The sequence below is a fragment of the Pungitius pungitius genome, chromosome 20, assembly GCF_949316345.1.
Source record: "Pungitius pungitius chromosome 20, fPunPun2.1, whole genome shotgun sequence".
NCBI classification, from domain to species: Eukaryota; Metazoa; Chordata; class Actinopteri; order Perciformes; family Gasterosteidae; genus Pungitius; species Pungitius pungitius.
In genome coordinates this window covers 15,257,725-15,275,133 of record NC_084919.1, presented here as the reverse complement: position 1 = coordinate 15,275,133, position 17,409 = coordinate 15,257,725, and the positions used below count along the sequence as shown (strand labels likewise).

Below are 17,409 nucleotides of genomic sequence, written 5' to 3'. Positions count from 1 at the left end.
TAATACAAGTACCTTCTCTCCCGGTGTGAATTCTCGCAGCTTGGCTCCTCTGTTGTACAGCCGCTGTTGTCGTTCCTGGGCCTGGAGCAAATTCTCCCGTGACATCCTACCCAGTGTGTGGAGCTTTGCTCGTAGGTCCAGGACGTACTGGATCTCGTTTTTCCCGGGGCTCGGACCTTCCTCCCAGCTTTCTTTAATAAGGTCCAGCACCCCTCTTGGTGATCTGCCAAACAGAAACTCAAAGGGGGAAAACCCGGTGGAGGCCTGGGGAACCTCCCGGACTGCAAACAACAGAGGGTCAAGCCATTTATCCCAATTACGTTCATCGTCGCTAATAAATTTACGAATCATGGACTTCAGCGTCCTATTCATCCGCTCCACCAACCCGTCAGTCTGGGGATGGTAAACGCTGGTGCGGACGGACTTAATGCCCAGTAACCCGTAAAGTTCTCCCAGTGTGCGCGACATGAACGAGGTGCCCTGGTCTGTTAGAATCTCTTTCGGGATTCCAACCCGGGAGATGACCTGAAACAGTGCTTGCGCGACGCTCTTTGCCGAGATATTGCGCAATGGCACCGCCTCCGGATACCGGGTTGCATAATCCATGAGGACTAACACAAAGCGCTATCCGCGTGCGCTCCGGTGGAATGGCCCGATTAGATCCATGCCGATGCGCTCGAACGGGACCTCCACCAGCGGTAGAGGCCGCAGCGGGGCACGCGGGATGGCTGGTGCATTGACTAACTGACACTCCGGGCAGGACGCACACCAGCGGCGCGCGTCCGCCCGGATGCCTGGCCAATAAAATCGGGCCATTATCCGGTCTAGTGTTTTCCCGTATCCCATGTGACCCGCCATCGGATTATAGTGAGCCGCCTGGAAAATCATTTCCCGGCGGCTTTTCGGCACCAGCAACTGGGTCTTTTCCTGCCCCGTTCGAGTGTCACGACTCACTCTATACAGTCTGTCCCTAATCAATGAAAAGTGCGGGTACGACAGTGCTACGTCAGGGCGCACCAAATGACCATCAATTTTTATCACCTGGTCGTAGGCTGAGCGTAGAGTATCGTCACGAGACTGCTCGAGTGGAAAATCTTCCATGGAGCGGACCTCGGGAACCGCCGGAGTCTCCACGGAAGGCTCCGCCGGTTCCCCCTCTCCCCCGGCGGCGTCGGACGACCTCGCGTCACCGCTGAGCACAGCACAAATACCGCATGTCCCTGTCGGTCGTGAACGCACCCCCGCAGCCTGCCCCATTAGCGTGTTAAATCCCTCCCAATCCGTTCCCAAAATTACGGGGTGCGTCAGGTGGGAGCTAACCGCGACCTTTATTCTGTATTTTCTTCCCCTGAACCTAAGTTCGACGGACACCATAGGATATTCGTGAATGTCCCCGTGCACACACCTTATTTTCACCCGCGACGCTTCTACCAATGCCCCTGGCCGAACCAGGCTCTGGTGTATCATGGACTGCGAACAGCCCGAATCCACCATCGCCTGGCGGGTACCCCCCTGGATTCTTACCGGAACGCGGTACGTCGCTCCCGGGCCGGGGGAGGGTGATGGAGCGCCGGCAACCCGGATCACCTGCCCCACCTCCATCAGCGGGCATTCCCTCCGCAGATGGCCGGGCTGCCCACACTTCCAGCACTCCTGCCCTGGCGTTTGAGAACTTCCGGGTGGGTCGGGAAGGGTGCCGGGGCTTGCTGCGGTCGGGGGGTCCCGGTGTCGGATCATCGGCTCCCGCCGTGGGGCTGGTCGGGGTCGCCCTGTGGTCGGCTGCTGGCCCCATCCCCGTGGCGCGGCTGTTTCCGGGGTCGAGGGTGGCGCGCCCTCCCGGCCGTCGCGCCCGCTGGGGTGCACCGCCAGGTGGTCCTCGGCCAGGGTGGTGGCTGCCTCCAGCGTCGGTGGGCGGTGGTACCGGACCCACGCCACTGTTCGTGCCGGGAGCCCCTCCATAAACTGCTCCAGTACCACCTTTTCCATTACCTCCGACGCTGTTCCCGCCCCGTTCGGCAGGAGCCACCTGGCGGCTGCGTTCCGGAGCCGCTGCCCGTAGGCGAACGGCCGGTCCTCCGGTCCCAGCCTGGCACCCCGGAATCTCCGCCGGTGGTCCTCCGGCAGCAGCCCCAGCCGGTCCACTACTGCCTTCCTCACTGCCAGGTAGTCCCGCCGGGCCGCTGGAGGTAGCCCCATGGCGGCCGTCTGCGCCTCCCCGATCAGCAGTGGGAGCAGCCTCACGGCCCATTCCCCCACCGGCCATCCGCACGCCTCCGCCGTTGCCTCGAACACCTCCAGGAACGACTGGGCGTCGTCCTCTGCTGTCATTCGGTGGAGGGTCGGGCTCGCCAGTGTCGTCGGCCCCGGTGGTGGTGCGAGTCCGGACCGCGCCGCCAGCTGTTCTAGTGCCTGGGCTTGTCTCCCCACCTGGGCCTGGAGCACCCCCATGAACTGGCGGTTCGCCTCCGCCTGTTCTCTTTGGATCCCCGCCAGCTCCCCGATCATCTGCGCCAGCGCGACTGCTGGCTGGACCGGCATCCCCTGCTGCCCTTCGTCCGTCATGCTTCTGCCGAGTTGGGCGCCACTGTACGGTGTGGGTGCGTGGGTGAAGATACTGCACGGGACCCCAGGTGACTGTTATTATTTTCACCTGGCACTGTTCCCCGAGCCACTCCCCCTCTCTCTCCCACCTGCAGCCGGGCCGAAACCACGCCCGCCACCACAGTTGTCATTTGTCACTTTTAGTCCAGTGCCTTTATGTTGGGTTGCTAACCTCTTGAGGGTTAAAACCAGTCTGTGAACGTATTAACCTGCATTATAATGATCTGACAGCAAGATCTCAAACACTACAGACCATTTGAAATACTACAAGCATGCCGGCTCAGTCAAATTCTCAGTGCCCACATTTGGAAACCTTTCCTGGTTCGACCAGCCGTTACCATGGAGCTAGAAGGACTCTGTTGAGCAAAGTAATGAGCTGTAGACATAAGACCCTTAATTAGAACAACGATGCTGCTCAAAACCATGAAAAATCGCCGCAGGACGCCTGTGAGTGTCACGGTTTGGTTCTCCTTCCTGTTTTATTTTGTAGTTTCATGTTTCTTGTGTCCCTGGGTTAGCTTCACTTCCTGCCTTGTCTTGTGATTGCCTGATAGTTTCCACCCGTGTCTAATCACCTGCACCTCCCTAGTGTATTTAAGCCCTGTGTGCCTGCTGTCCCGTTGCATCATTGTTAGTCTACCTGTTGTTGGAGCACGTCTTTTCTTTGGATTAAACCGTTTGAAGACCCTGTGTCTGAGTCCTCCCTCCCTGCCTCCGACCTGCACCAGCAGCACACCTTGTGACATGTGAGAGTAAAACTGTGTGGGTGGGGGTGTCCACACATGCTGTTTGCTTCCATCATTCCACGTTAACCAAAAACTAGCCGTAGCTCTTACAAACTAATCACCATGGATTAGGAATCCAACTAACTATAAATTACCCTGAATAACGGAGGTCAATTTCATTACTGCAACAAAAATCAAACAAGACTGATCCCTTTTCTGTTAGACTTTATTGTTATTAACATATGAACTCATAACTTGCATACTTACAAAATATGTTTTCAGTTTGTGAAAAGGTGCATATGTGAAAATACCTGATTGACAGGTTTTCAACTAATGAGAGCAGATGGAAGATATGCACCGTCAATTTTAATTTAAAGGATAAAAGTTACTTTTGCACAGTTTGCACAGATTTTGGTGCACTTTGGGTAAAGCGAGCGCTGAAGCAATAAACAATACATCAGAGAGGAACTTGAGACAACATAAAAGTCAAATGATGAGGGTAACAAAGTCATTTTTACAGGGTCACAGGTCACATACCTAACATGACCTAACATACTTTGTCTACTCAGAAGGAACACAGTTTTCGAAGGACTTTTTTTTCATTTATGATTCCATCTGTAAAGTTTCCACTAATTTGGGTCAATGAAACATTCATATGAAAAAACAATGATTTCCCAAAGGAATCGTACACTGAAATAAAAACTACACTAGAAAAATACTATTGTCATCTGCATAAAAGTATTTCCAATGTAGAGGTAAGACGACCTAATAATTCGACCAAGTGTTGTTGGGATACATCCGCAACTTGTGGTGAATAGACGTAACTACTTTGTGACCACGTTCCACAAACAGACCAAAGGCAACCTGCATTTAAATAGCTCCCCAACCTGCCTGCTGCCTGCAGAATTAGGATTATTTGCTCCTGCTTATGAAATATATCACAAATTCAATTGTATGTTGTTTGAATAAATTTTGATTTGGGATTCATAATTGATTTTGTGTATAAGGTTTAAGTGACATCAAACATCAACATATGACATAAAGTACAAAAAACCAAGAAGAAGAATTAAAATATTAAAAAGTAACCATATTTGAATAAGTGAATCGGTTAATACTATTTGATCTGTGATTCATGTTATGTGTAGTGATTGATGAAATCCATCAGGAGTGGGGCACAATGGTTTAATACAGCGTTTACGTGTGTGAACAATCGTAAAAGTAGTTGACATTATAAACTCTCACCATTACTAACTAGTATTTACATGCCACATATTTTTGGCCCCAATGTTAATGTATACATCCCTATGCACAAACAGACCAACAGACCAAAACTAGTAACAATACCTGAGAATCAGTCTAATGCAAAAATGAGGGCATCAGTGTCGTCTACTTCATCATCTAACCCCCATCATCATCATCGCTCTCGGGTCAAGCTACCTATACGCATTCTGTGATATTTTAAGGCTATAATTGTATGCGTATGATTGGAATTGTAGAGCAAGCACAGCCCAGCCTGAGATTCAACGCTTTCTATATGCATATAGAAGGTTATAGATGGTATTAGGTTATCAGTCCTGGTTCAAGGTACAGAGTCCAGTGCGCTTACAGGGAAACTAAATGGCAGTTTCCTTTTTGCTTCTATCAACCCTGCAGATAAGTCATGTGACAATATTTAACCCGCCAAAGTGGGACGCAAGAAAGAAAACAAATATTTCCATTGGCACATCACCAATTGATGAATTATGCAGAAATACATAAGTTGGGTGCAAGGAGACTACATAACGAGATAATGCAACCGAAGAATTATCAGTGTACAGTGTGTTGCTGCAGCATTGCTTTATTTTCAGTGGATGTTGTGTAGTAGTATTAATGTTATCCAATAAATATTACTTTTTGAATAATTGTTGTGCCTTGAATACCCAACGAATTCGGGTATAATTGTCAATTTCTAATTTTCTAAAGAGACGGTGTGTACGCCTGTTGGATGAATTTAAACCTGTGGGATAGGTGGCATAAAGGGATCCTGGAGAATCCATTTAGTGCCTTCCTTACTCTGTTTCAGGTATAGTAGAGGCCAGTAGTGCAAACCCTCCACTGCTGACACATGGGGACAAAGAAAAGGAACAGTTTGTGGCACGTTGACAAAACATTTATGTATATATAAAAACTAGTTATATAAAACCCATTTTAGCTTCAAGTTGTCAATAATCTGCATTTTAAAGAATGCAGTTATTTGTCTGTCTGAACTCTAACTACATTTTTAATATGGGTTATTATTATCATTCTTTCCCAAACCACTTTCTAGCTTCAGATTTTGATTTAAAAACTATTTAAACCTTTGCCAATGGACGTAAATAACAAAATCTGTAATTGAACGTAACCCCAAATTTTGCCAAGTAGCCCAAAGTTCACACGGACCATACCAATATTAACAGAAGAAACTTGTTTCACAGAGGTTCTTGTGAAAGAATCAGTAATTGGCCATTGGGTGTTCGCGTTAGAAATGACCTCTGGGCATTGCTATCATGTCCCCACACAATATGGACACGGATTGACCTGAAACAAAATGGAGGACATTCCAGGGGCACATTACTGAAAGCTCTGTTAACAAGCACTGTATCTTTATCTCTGTCCTCCTTCACTTCAACATGTGAGGTGATTCGCCCTGACGCTGCAGGCTTCCTTTTTGACCCCACAAAGGGACTCCCTCTTCATTCCAGCTGACCCGGGTGTTGAACTATCTGGGCCCTCGAGAGCCTTCGTGCATGTCAGCAGACAAGAATTAATCCCCATTTCCCAACTTGCTTGCTCTCATCCACCGGATGACATTTTTAAAAGCTCAATCTAGCACGTATTTAATTTACAGTAATTTATGATTCATGGAAGGTGCACAAGACGGATGAGCACAATTTTTTTTTAAAAGGAGTCCACATGTTTGGAGGATTGCTTGTCTTCATTCCAGAAATGTGTATTCAACTACATTCAACTACATGGACATTTTTATAAATCAGATCCCAGATGTGTCGTTAAACATTGTATTATGACAGAGCACAACTGCAATCAAAAGCGGGAAGGAAGAGAGGACGTGTCCTCGCTGGATTAAGATGCCATCGGATTTTGTAATGCAAAACATACCAACTGATTAGAATTCAATAATGAAAATAGATAACATTGTAGCTTTGGGAAAGCCGGCTACTCCTCGGTTATGTTCACATTGTAGGTCGTAGTAGTCTGTTAATGGGTCGACACTCTCATATACAGTAGATACCCCATTTAGTTGAGAGCCAAAAGCAGAAAGTGGTTCCCGTAGCAAAAATTGTGAAAAGTGAATAGTTAACTACTAGGGCCAGGACTTTAGTGCGTTAATTGCAATTAATTATTTACAATATGAATTAAGATTAATTAATTACACATAAAAATAACGCATTACACATTTGTTACGAATTTTTACACTTTTTTTGCACCGCGGAACGTTTCTCACTGGATGAGTTTCGGGGGGACCGATTATACTGGAGCACCAACTAGCGTTCATGACTTCAGACAACAACAAACTACAGTGAACATGAACGAAGAAGCTGACGAGACCGTGTCGGGGGGCCCTGTGAATGGGAAATCTTATTATAATAAACACACGGATGGAAGCGTCGATAAGAGCATGGTTGTGTGCAAGCTGTGCAACAAGGAATTCACATCGAGCCTCAAGTATCACTTCAACGCAAAACAATTAGCAGCTAGCGTGGACGTTAGCCCCACTCCGGGTACAAGGACCCACACCCAACCCACACTGCACCAGATGACTGGTTTAAGGACCAGGGTAACTAAGTCCACGTCTAAATAAAATAACCAATGTTCTGAATGTACTTGAAAGTATTGTTCTACTTTAAAAAAACATAGTTTACAGAAGGTCTACTTACCTATAGGCTACCTGAATTTTTGAAAGTACTATATTTCTTAATATGCTATTGCTATATGGAGGACTAAAAGTGCCACAATTAAGTAAATAAATACACAATTAAATAATTACTTAAATGTGTCATTAATTAATTAAAAATAGAATTAAATACATAAATGTGTTAATAAATGTGTCATTAATTAATTCAAATACAGATTCATGTTATGTAAAATACATATATACTTATTTCACTATTTACATTTACATTTCATGATCCTGCGTTGCAGTGCTTCATGAATTACTTAAAACTGTCAAACTGACCCATCAAAGTCAGTGGGCGGGGCTAACGCGAATCCAGTCTGATCCATTGCTTTGGTAGAGTACCTGGCCACGGCAGTATTTTGTTCCTGGCCCAAACTCTTTGTAACATATAGATGGCCACCATAAGCTCATTAGGTCAGTGATATTAGCAGATAAACAATGCATCTTTCTAGATGTTTCATTACAATTCATGTGTTTGCAACAGGTGGAGATTTGTTGTCCACGTTGGGGTGGATGGATTCAGTCGTTTAGTAGCTCTGCATCAATCCAGTATCCGGAATTGATTTGTCTTGACTTGATGCACAGGGTAACCAATCAGGCGTTAGGTTCCGCCTACCAACTTTTGATGGGTCAGTTTGACAGTTTTAAGTAATTCATGAAGCACTGCAACGCAGGATCATGAAATGTAAATGTAAATAGTGAAATAAGTATATATGTATTTTACATAACATGAATCTGTATTTGAATTAATTAATGACACATTTAAGTAATTATTTAATGATGTGTTTATTTATTTAATTGTGGCACTTTTAGTCCTCCATATTGCTACACTGGAATTGGTTGAATAAAAATAAAAATACATGTGAAAAAAATGACTTCTCACTGTTCTCAGGTCATATATTTGTATGTTTAATATATGCGATTAATTTCGATTAATTAATTACAAAGCCTCTAATTAATTAGATTAATATTTTTAATCGAGTCCCGGCCCTATTAACTACTAGTTACAGCAAGCAACTCTGTATAAAACATTTGTTTTTCTTCTGAACGAATTTAAAAATCAAGATAGATATACTATATTTTTTATATTGTTGTATTCTCTTATTTGTTAGCTTTTGATACAGCTAGTCTTTCCCCCGGTGACAATTGATCATGCAAAGGTTTCCGCCTTCCTCTAGTGTCATACTTGGACACACAAGTGTGGTATCAATCTTCCAACGTATGATCATGTAATGTCTAACAATTCATGGAAAAAAAGATGCAGTTATTTTTGGCTCAACAAACCAACGATGAATAGATAAAAGAAAATGAACCCTGGACCAACCACAGTTGTCCCTTTAAAAATTCACAGAAAACAAGCTGGTGTTGATGCATAATGAACAGTCTTGCTAATAAAGTGCACATCTAGGTGTGGGTTCCACTGATTAGCATCATGCAACGTCTCGTTGTGTGCAGGTGTTTTTTGAGATAATGGTATACAAGCCTCCAGATAAAGGCGTACAAAAGCAACAGCCAGTACAAACAGTAAAATACGACTGAGTTTGAAACACGTAACGACAGCGTTGTTGAAATTTTTTTCTAATGCTAGCAGAAATGTCATATTCTCGTATGATTTGGACTCACGAAAATGTAAAGCTCTAGATGTGACCGAACTTTGGTACCAAACTTTTCCACACCTCAATTGAGCCATTTAATGAGTAAAGCTGTAGTAAATCAAAACATAACATTTTCACAGAGATTGTTGTCTGTGTCACTTGTATGTTGCAACCACTGTAAAGACAATACAAGTTACTAGTTGGGAAGATGTGTTTCCGAGGAAGGAGGGGTGGGGTGAACGAGCTGTGTCACACGGTTCCGGAGTGGGTGTCAAATAAAGCAGCAAGAAACCAGGAACCACCAAGAAACAAAAATTTGCTGTTTTCACAGCGGATGATTGGGCAAATGTGGGGCACAAGAGAGGAGCGGACAAGGAAAACCGTCCCAAGTAGGAGAGCCAAGAGGGTCACACAGTCTACTGTTTCTGTCACATCTCGATTTGAGCTTCTTTGGCTGTTGTATTGTCCTTTAATGAGCCAGAGATGGTGTAGAACCTGCAGAGACATAGAAACAAGAAGCTCAAAGTTTTTCTACACAAAAATCCATTCAAGTTTTGCCAACATTCTGTCTTTTGTTTGTCTGTGTCTGTTTTCCTTCCTTGTGATTGTCCTAATTGTTCTCTCCTGTGGCCAATCACCTGCATCTTTCCAGTTTATTACCATGCCATGTGTGTCTTTTGTCTCATAGTTGCTTCATTAAGTCACAGGACTTAATGAATACAGGCCCGTCGCCCTGACCTCTGTGGTCATGAAGTCCTTTGAGAACCTTATCCTGCACCACCTCAAATCCTTTATAGACCTCTCGGTCCATCAGCCCCGGTTCCCCCTCTCTCTGTACACAAACAGCTGCACCCCCAGTCACCATCCGAAGTTTGCGGATGGCACCACATTGGACTCATTCCTGGTGGGGATGAGTCCGCCTCCGGTTTGGAGATTGACCATCTGGTGACGTGGTGCAGCTGAAACAACTTATAGCTCAACGGCCTGAAGATAGTTAAATTCTTTAATCATGCCTTGATTAAAGAATTTATTCTGTTTGAAAAGATGGTTCTGCGTGTGAGTCGTACTTCTGTCAACCAAACATCACATTTACTCACCACAATCTAGAGACCTAAGGCCTTCGGGAGACGTATGGCTTGACGGGGTATATCGGCAATGAGATGGTTTCCTCAACAGAAGCGCGAGCCTTCCAATGCCGGTAAAAATCTAATTCTTTAAGAAATCTCTAAATGTTTAATGTGTTTGGTACAGAATGCCAGCATTTATCACCAAATACGTTTAACAAATGTTATCAACCCCCAAAATGTATTCAAAATGAGTGAGCAAAGGACCATCCCATACATCATAATGTACACATCCCTTAGTTGTTTATAGTTTTAAAATTAATTAATTAATCATTAATATCTCATTTTTAACTAGAAGAACTTGACCAGCACTGCTATGGACTTTGATCACTCCTGTAAAATTCATAGTTCATTTATGTCAATTCTTTCTAAACAGTGTAATGCGTTACAATTTTTACTATTTTTGCAAGTAATCAAACCCAAATTTGTCACCATATCCCGTATGAGAATACCTGCAGGATGATGAGATTTTTTGCTTGTTTAGGGTTGTTCCTTGAAATTTTGAACTGAGCCCTGTTGATTTTTTAAGAGCTGACTTTTTAGAATGAAACAGATCCAAACAATAGCAAAGACATTATGGATGCTACGTGGTGGAGGCAACTGCAACGAGTGTTTGCAGCTGCCTCCACCACTGCAAGTTATAATGGCTCGTGGATTAAAACTTGAATGAATATGTCTGATAGCAAGGTGCTAGCCACACAACTACGGAATGAACTGATGATTATCAATAGTAAAAGACACGTTTACCTTGACTTCTTAAAATGCTTCTGTTTCTTCAAGCCCTTAAAACAGGAGGATTTAATGCAGGAATTTTTCAGGTCCAGCACCTGATAGATGATGGGGTTGTACATGGCCGAGGACTTTGCTAGCAGCGTGGGAATAACAGACACAGAGATGGGCACCGAGTCTGGCTCACCAAACGCCGACACCACCGACACAACTGCATAGGGAATCCAGGCTATCAAGAAGCCTGCACAGATCAGCATAGCCACCTGATGGGACACAAAGAAATAAGCTTGTCATTTGCAAGTTCTACTATGATGACATTTCTTCTTTTCTCTCGGTCCAGCTCTTTTTCTTAACTTCCACCTTCCTTAGAACCTCCTACCCACCTTTGTGAGTTTTATCTCAAGGTTGTGGCTATTTTTGATTCGGGCGTCAAAGTTTGAAATCTCCTTTGTGGACGACTTGACCTTGAAGATAATCATGACATAGGAGAAGACAATTATGCCGGCAGGGAGGACGAGACAGAAGAACAGGATGGCCACGACAAAGCTCTGGCCGGACACGGAGGCCTGTGCCAGCCACCAGTCCAACGTGCAGGAGGTCCCGAAGGGCTCCGGGGCATAGTTTCCCCAGCCGACCAAGGGCATTGTGGCCCAGAAAGCTGCATACATCCACACAAAGGCCAGGCATAGGAAGGCGTGCTGGCGTTTCAGCCATGTGCCTAAGAGTATAGAGAAAGAAAATATATAGTGGACAAGGAGAAGTTAGAAATGTAATTGTGAACCACAAATTACATTTTTTTAAATCGGTTTGTATTAGCTTGAATTATGCTGGTTGACAAAAAGCAGCTAGTTTGGACATTTTTGAAAAACACTTTAAAGGGGACGTGTTATGAAAATTCCACTTTTTTAGTGCTTCTAAACGTTCATTTGGGTATCTGGTCATGGCTACCGACCCCAAAACCCTCCCGGGATTTGTTATGGCTCTTGTACGTCAGAAAAGTCATGCTTGAGTGACAGCGAATGAGCTTTCTTGTCCTTCTCTTTTACATGGCCTTGACCATGGCCCCCAGCCATCTCATCCACCCACCCCCCTACACTCACTACAGATATGATATTTGCCAAAACACTTCACTTTGTTTTTGCAAACCTTGCATACACTTGGAATAGCTAACTAGCAGCATGAATGTAGCGATTAGATCTTTATGGTGTTCCCGTTACTTGCATGTACATAAACATTTTTCACTAACAATAACTTACATAAGCACACTGTATGTGTTACATACTCGTACATGCACTCACTATTTACGTACTCAAGTCACTAGCATCACGAGAGGGGGGAGCTGGCTCGTTTTAACGAAGCATTTAAAGGAAGAGGCACTTAAAGCAGGTCACTCTTTGGAGCTGAAATAGACCATTGAGTGGTTAAAGATGTGTGTACCTGCTTTCTTGAGTGAAGCTGGATGAGTATTTCATGTACTCAAACAATGAACAACTTAATCAAACTTAAACTGAAGTCAAAAATATACCAAAATGTATTTTAAGTGATTGTCCTTAGCAAAAACAATGACAGTGCTCCCTACGTAGGCCTTTGATTGGTGCAATATTTTAAAAAAAGTTCTAAACATAGTTACAACATTGATGCGGGACCCACGGAGCACTGGTGCTGGATAAAAGCCCTCAGAAGGTGACCTTCTGAGTCACCTTCTGAGTGAAGGTGTTGACATAACAAGAAGAAGCTAATTTACAAAACTCCAACCTACCCTGCTATCTTTCTGTGATTGTCCAAGAATGGATTCATTCTTAATTTGTACTGGTATTATAAATTATTTTATATATAATATCTAAGAATACATTTTGGAGTCGCAGGTTTGGGTCTACATTGTGAGTACTAATAATTGGTATTCAAATCAAAGAGGGTAGGTGTGTATATAATTAAAAAGTTATAAGTAAGTTATAAGACGTACCGTATCTGATATGACAGATCTTCAGATAACGGTCCAGACTGACCACGGTCATAGTGATGAGACTCCCGCAACCGAAGAAGAATCCCGCCCAGCCGTAGAAACGACAACCCTCCCAGCCGAACAACCAGCGGTGGGCGAAACTAGATACAACAAAAAAGGGCTTTCCTGTCACTGAAGGAAGACCAGCGTGGAACATGGATGGGTAAGTTTAGAAAAGAGGATTGGAATTGGGGTCAGAGAAAGAGATGAAAGGGGAGACAAAGAAAGGGAAACAGGTTGAGTAAATGGATCAAGATTAAATGATAAAATCAAAATATATTTCACTACCACTCAACATCTCCAACGTTTTCTTCAATAAATAGATCTTTAAGATTATTCCTAGAAAAAAACGTTACAGGCAGAAAACAGAAGAGGTTGACGTGTTGAAGTGCGAATGACGAAAGTCCATTTCTCTGTTCTCCAGTGTGTTCGAAGATCAAAGAGCTGGAATACATATTCATATTATTATATTGGGACAACGTAACAATTGGAAGGGGAGAAAGGAGATGAACATCCACACAAGGCCATACTGGTGATTTGTGCAGTAGAGCTTGGTGGAAGGTTACGTCTTGTCCCAAGCTGTGAATTCTATGGTAGCAGAGATATTTTCATTGGACTTTACCTTGTGAATGCGCTTTGAACACAGCAAGGATTCATTAGTTCAGCACAAGGCTCTTGTGTCCTCCTTATTGCAGCAACCCTAAGTGACTCTCTGATTGTTTTAGTGAGTGTTGGATACGGACCCTTTCCCCAGAAAGCTGGACAAGCCAGGGGCCATGTGGCATACCCAGCTTGCGCGGTGTAAAAGGGCTTAATGTCAGAAACCTCTCACGGCATCTTTGCATAATCATGAGCCAACGATGTGATGAGTCAAATGTTTTCTTGGAATCACAGAATACCCAGTGGGGCATGTACACACAGCCGCTCACGGCAGTCATGGCAATAAGAGCAGAGAAGCTCAACTCCACAAATCAGGACACTGAAACAGCAATTATCGTTGTTATTTGTCTTCCAGCCCAAGGGGAAATGATTACTGCGTCAAAAGAGATTATGTATGGGGGTTGAGATTTGGCATCTGACCCTCTCCCCCCAGAATTAATATATTATATTATTAATTTGGAATTAATCCATTTTCTAGGACTTTTCTTTCTTTTTCTTCAATTTGCTAAAGATGTACTACCACTGCCTTGTATATCATGGGGAATAAAGCATCCAGACCTCTTGACTCCAAACTCTGTAATTAGATTCAATTAAAGGGAAAAACAAATCCCTCCTTTTCCAAAAGCAAATCCAGAATTCCAATACATACACTCTGCCAGTTGATATGTGAGATTCCCTTCTTTGCAATCTCTTTAAACAGGGTCTGAGTTCATTTGCAACTGGACAAGATTTTGGAAAAAGAAAGTTGTTGTCAGAGTTGTTTGACCGATTGTGTCCAAAGCTGGGTCTGGATGAAAGAAGGTAAACAGCCCATGTGGAGAGACAAAGAACACTTGTCCTCTATAGGTCATCAGTTTGGAATAAGAATTGACATGAGTGTTTGGTGCTTAAGGGAAGTCACAACAACACGTCCTCTTGGTCCATGAACATTCATGTGGAATTTCATTGTAATGTGGCAAATAGATGTCAGAACAACTTTCTTTCGGATCAAAGCAGTGGACGGAAACACAGCAAACACAATCGACCAGTAGAATGAATGCATATTTATGTCCAATGGGGCAAACAACTAAAAATAATGGAAAATGTCATAAAGGTAATGTATTTCAATTTTGATCCAGAGACCTTCAGTACTGGATTTATTTTGGACGCTTCGGGAACTGATAAGGTTGTTGTCCGCTACAACTATTCATTTTTATCACCGCTTGAAGGATGCAACATGTAATCGAGATACAAATGAGTTTTAGACACTTTAATGTAGGAGTGTCATTTTGTATATTATGATTTTCAAGATGATCAGGTAGAGCCCTCCATGTCCTTTTAAGCCCTACTAAAAGGCTTAAAAAGAGAACCTGTCAACCAGGAGAGGTTTAGTGAGTGATTTAGTGATTACAGCACTGAGGATGACATGAAGTATTATACAAGGTAAAATGAAAACATGTAATTACTTGATTTGAGCTGAATCAAGTATATGAATATATATTGTTTTACTCATTATAAAATCTAGAGTAATTCATTTGAAGTATTAATGCTGCAGCCGCTGTGAAGACACTGATTTATAAAAGTCACCAAATGCGCTGGGACCCAGGGGGTGGGACATTATGCATGTTGTGCAATGGTCAGCCAATCCTTGAGTGGATGACTCATGGAGTTTCCAGTCGCAGTCTCAGCTAATCCCGAGGTTGAACGTTTTTGATGAAATACTACCCCAAAATATAATACTGTTAGCATAAACATATTTTGATTTCAATTAAACCTTTAATACGACTTCTTTTGGGCGACGGAGACAGACAGACCTCCAGAGACAGACCAGGCACGAATTATTCTTTACAAAAATGGTTACCCTCCTCTACGGTAAGCAGAGCCTTTACCATAAATATCTGGGTAGCTAGAACCAGGATACTTAGGAGTGTTTAGCGCTTCTCATCATCTCTGGTAGCTGAACCTGTCCAAGTGGCTGTTCTTAAACTGGTACATTTTTTCCCCTTTAGTCACATGGGATGATAGGGTCTGTGTCCCAATGTAGAGTGGAAGGCTGATGTTCTAGAGCAGCAATGAGAGCAAATTAGAATGGTTTCCCAAGGGCAGTGTGATAATAATTCTAAGAAAACATCCATTGTACAACATGGTGAGGATTCTTTGTAAAGCTTAAGCGATAGTTCTGGAAGGAAGACTCCCCTTTCACGGCGGGTCAATAGGTGTGGCTGGCGTCTTAGCTGTTTGCAAACAGCGAAGGGGGCGGGTGGTTTCCACCAGTAACAAACAACCAACCAGAAGCGGTTGCTGTCAAACCTTTTAAGGAGTGATCTTGGCAGGTCCTGTCTGTCACGGTTTGGGTCTGCTTGTCTTATTTTGTAGCTTTCTTGTGTCTCGTGTCTCTGGGTAACTTCACTTCCTGTCCTGTGATTGCCTGATTGCTTCCACCTGTGTCCAATCACCTGCACCTCCCTTGTGTATTTAAGCCCTGTGTGCCAGTTGTCCTTTGTCGCGTCATTGTCTAAATGTCACTCGTCGTTGGTGCACAGTCTCTGGTGAGTTTTTGTTTTTGAATAAAGAGCACGTCAGAAGAACCTGCATTTGAGTCCTGCTTCCGCCTGCACCAGCACCCGTCGTGACAGAATGACGCGACCACCTAAGGACTCAGCAGGGTTTGAGCTGAAGAACCCGTTTTTGGGAACCCGTCTGGCCTTTGGTGGGCCCCGCAGCGTTCAGCAGGCTGCCCGGCGCAACGCCAACCCCGGCTCGACAGCAGGCGCCGGGCAGCGTTCCGGTCACCGCCCTCGCCGCCCTCGCCGCCCTACGCTGACCTCAGGGGAGGTCACCAGCGGGCATTTTCCGGCACCAGGACCCCCCTTAGTCTGGCGGCCCTTCCCTGGGGTCGACCCTCATGTTGACCGGGTACTCACCTTGGCTGCCAGGCTGCAGGCTGCCTACAGCAAGGCAACACGGGCCCCCAGAGTCTCGCCTCCGCCCGTTCCGGCCCCGAGACGCCCGTCAGCGCCCGTTCCGGCCCCGAGACGCCCGTCAGCGCCCGTTCCGGCGCCGAGACGCCCGTCAGCGCCCGTTCCTGCGCCGAGACGCCCGTCAGCGCCCGTTCCTGCGCCGAGACGCCCGTCAGCGCCCGTTCCGGCCCCCAGACGCCCGTCAGCGCCCGTTCCGGCCCCCAGACGCCCGTCAGCGCCCGTTCCGGCGCCGAGACGCCCGTCAGCGCCCGTTCCTGCGCCGAGACGCCCGTCAGCGCCCGTTCCTGCGCCGAGACGCCCGTCAGCGCCCGTTCCGGCCCCAAGAAGCCCGTCAGCGCCCGTTCCGGCCCCCAGACGCCCGTCAGCGCCCGTTCCGGCCCCCAGACGCCCGTAGGCGGCCGTTCCGGCCCCCAGACGCCCGTTCCGGCCCCGAGACGCCCGTTCCGGCCCCGAGACGCCCGTCAGCGCCCGTTCCTGCCCCGAGAACCACGCCCCCGCCCGTTCCTGCCCCAAGAACCACGCCCCCGCCCGTTCCTGCCCCGAGAACCACGCCCCCGGTCCCGGCCCCGCGGCGCCTGACCATGACCCCTCCCTCCCACCCTCTTGGGACCGCCTGGAAGTCGGTCCTTGAAGGGGGGGTGGGGTCAGGGGTTGGCCCGGAGCCCCACGCCATGCAGCCGGAGCCGCACAACTCGGCGCCCCCCGCAACGACGACGGCGGAGCCGCACAGCTCGGCGCCCCCCGCCACGACGACGCCGGAGCCGCACAGCTCGACGGCCCCCGCCACGACGCCGGAGCCGCACAGCTCGGCGCCCCCCGCCACGACGCCGGAGCCGCACAGCTCGGCGCCCCCCCGCCACGACGACGCCGGAGCCGCACCGCCCGGCACCCCCCCAGACCCTGACGCCCGGTCGCCGACCCAGCACGCCCCCCGAGACCCTGAGGCCCGGTCGCCGACCCGGCACGCCCCCCGAGACCCTGAGGCCCGGTCGCCGACCCGGCAGGCCCCCCGAGACCCTGAGGCCCGGTCGCCGACCCGGCAGGCCCCCCGAGACCCTGAGGCCCGGTCGCCGACCCGG

General features: G+C 46.4%; 1 protein-coding gene across 2 annotated transcripts in view; it reads right to left on the bottom strand.

The window, feature by feature from the left end:
- Nucleotides 1-8,045: 8,045 nt before the first annotated feature.
- Nucleotides 8,046-17,409, bottom strand: part of opn5 (opsin 5) — a 28,271-nt gene continuing 18,907 nt past the window's right edge. Inside the window, exons 4-7 of one of the 2 annotated variants that reach the window (XM_037449347.2) lie at nucleotides 12,672-12,842; nucleotides 11,092-11,426; nucleotides 10,727-10,971; nucleotides 8,046-9,350 (exon numbers count right to left, since the gene is read on the bottom strand). In XM_037449347.2, the coding sequence (XP_037305244.1) occupies nucleotides 9,284-9,350; nucleotides 10,727-10,971; nucleotides 11,092-11,426; nucleotides 12,672-12,842 (818 nt within the window). In that variant the 3' untranslated portion in view covers nucleotides 8,046-9,283. The remainder of the gene's footprint in view (nucleotides 9,351-10,726; nucleotides 10,972-11,091; nucleotides 11,427-12,671; nucleotides 12,843-17,409) is intronic. The other variant, XM_062559717.1, reaches the window with a different exon arrangement.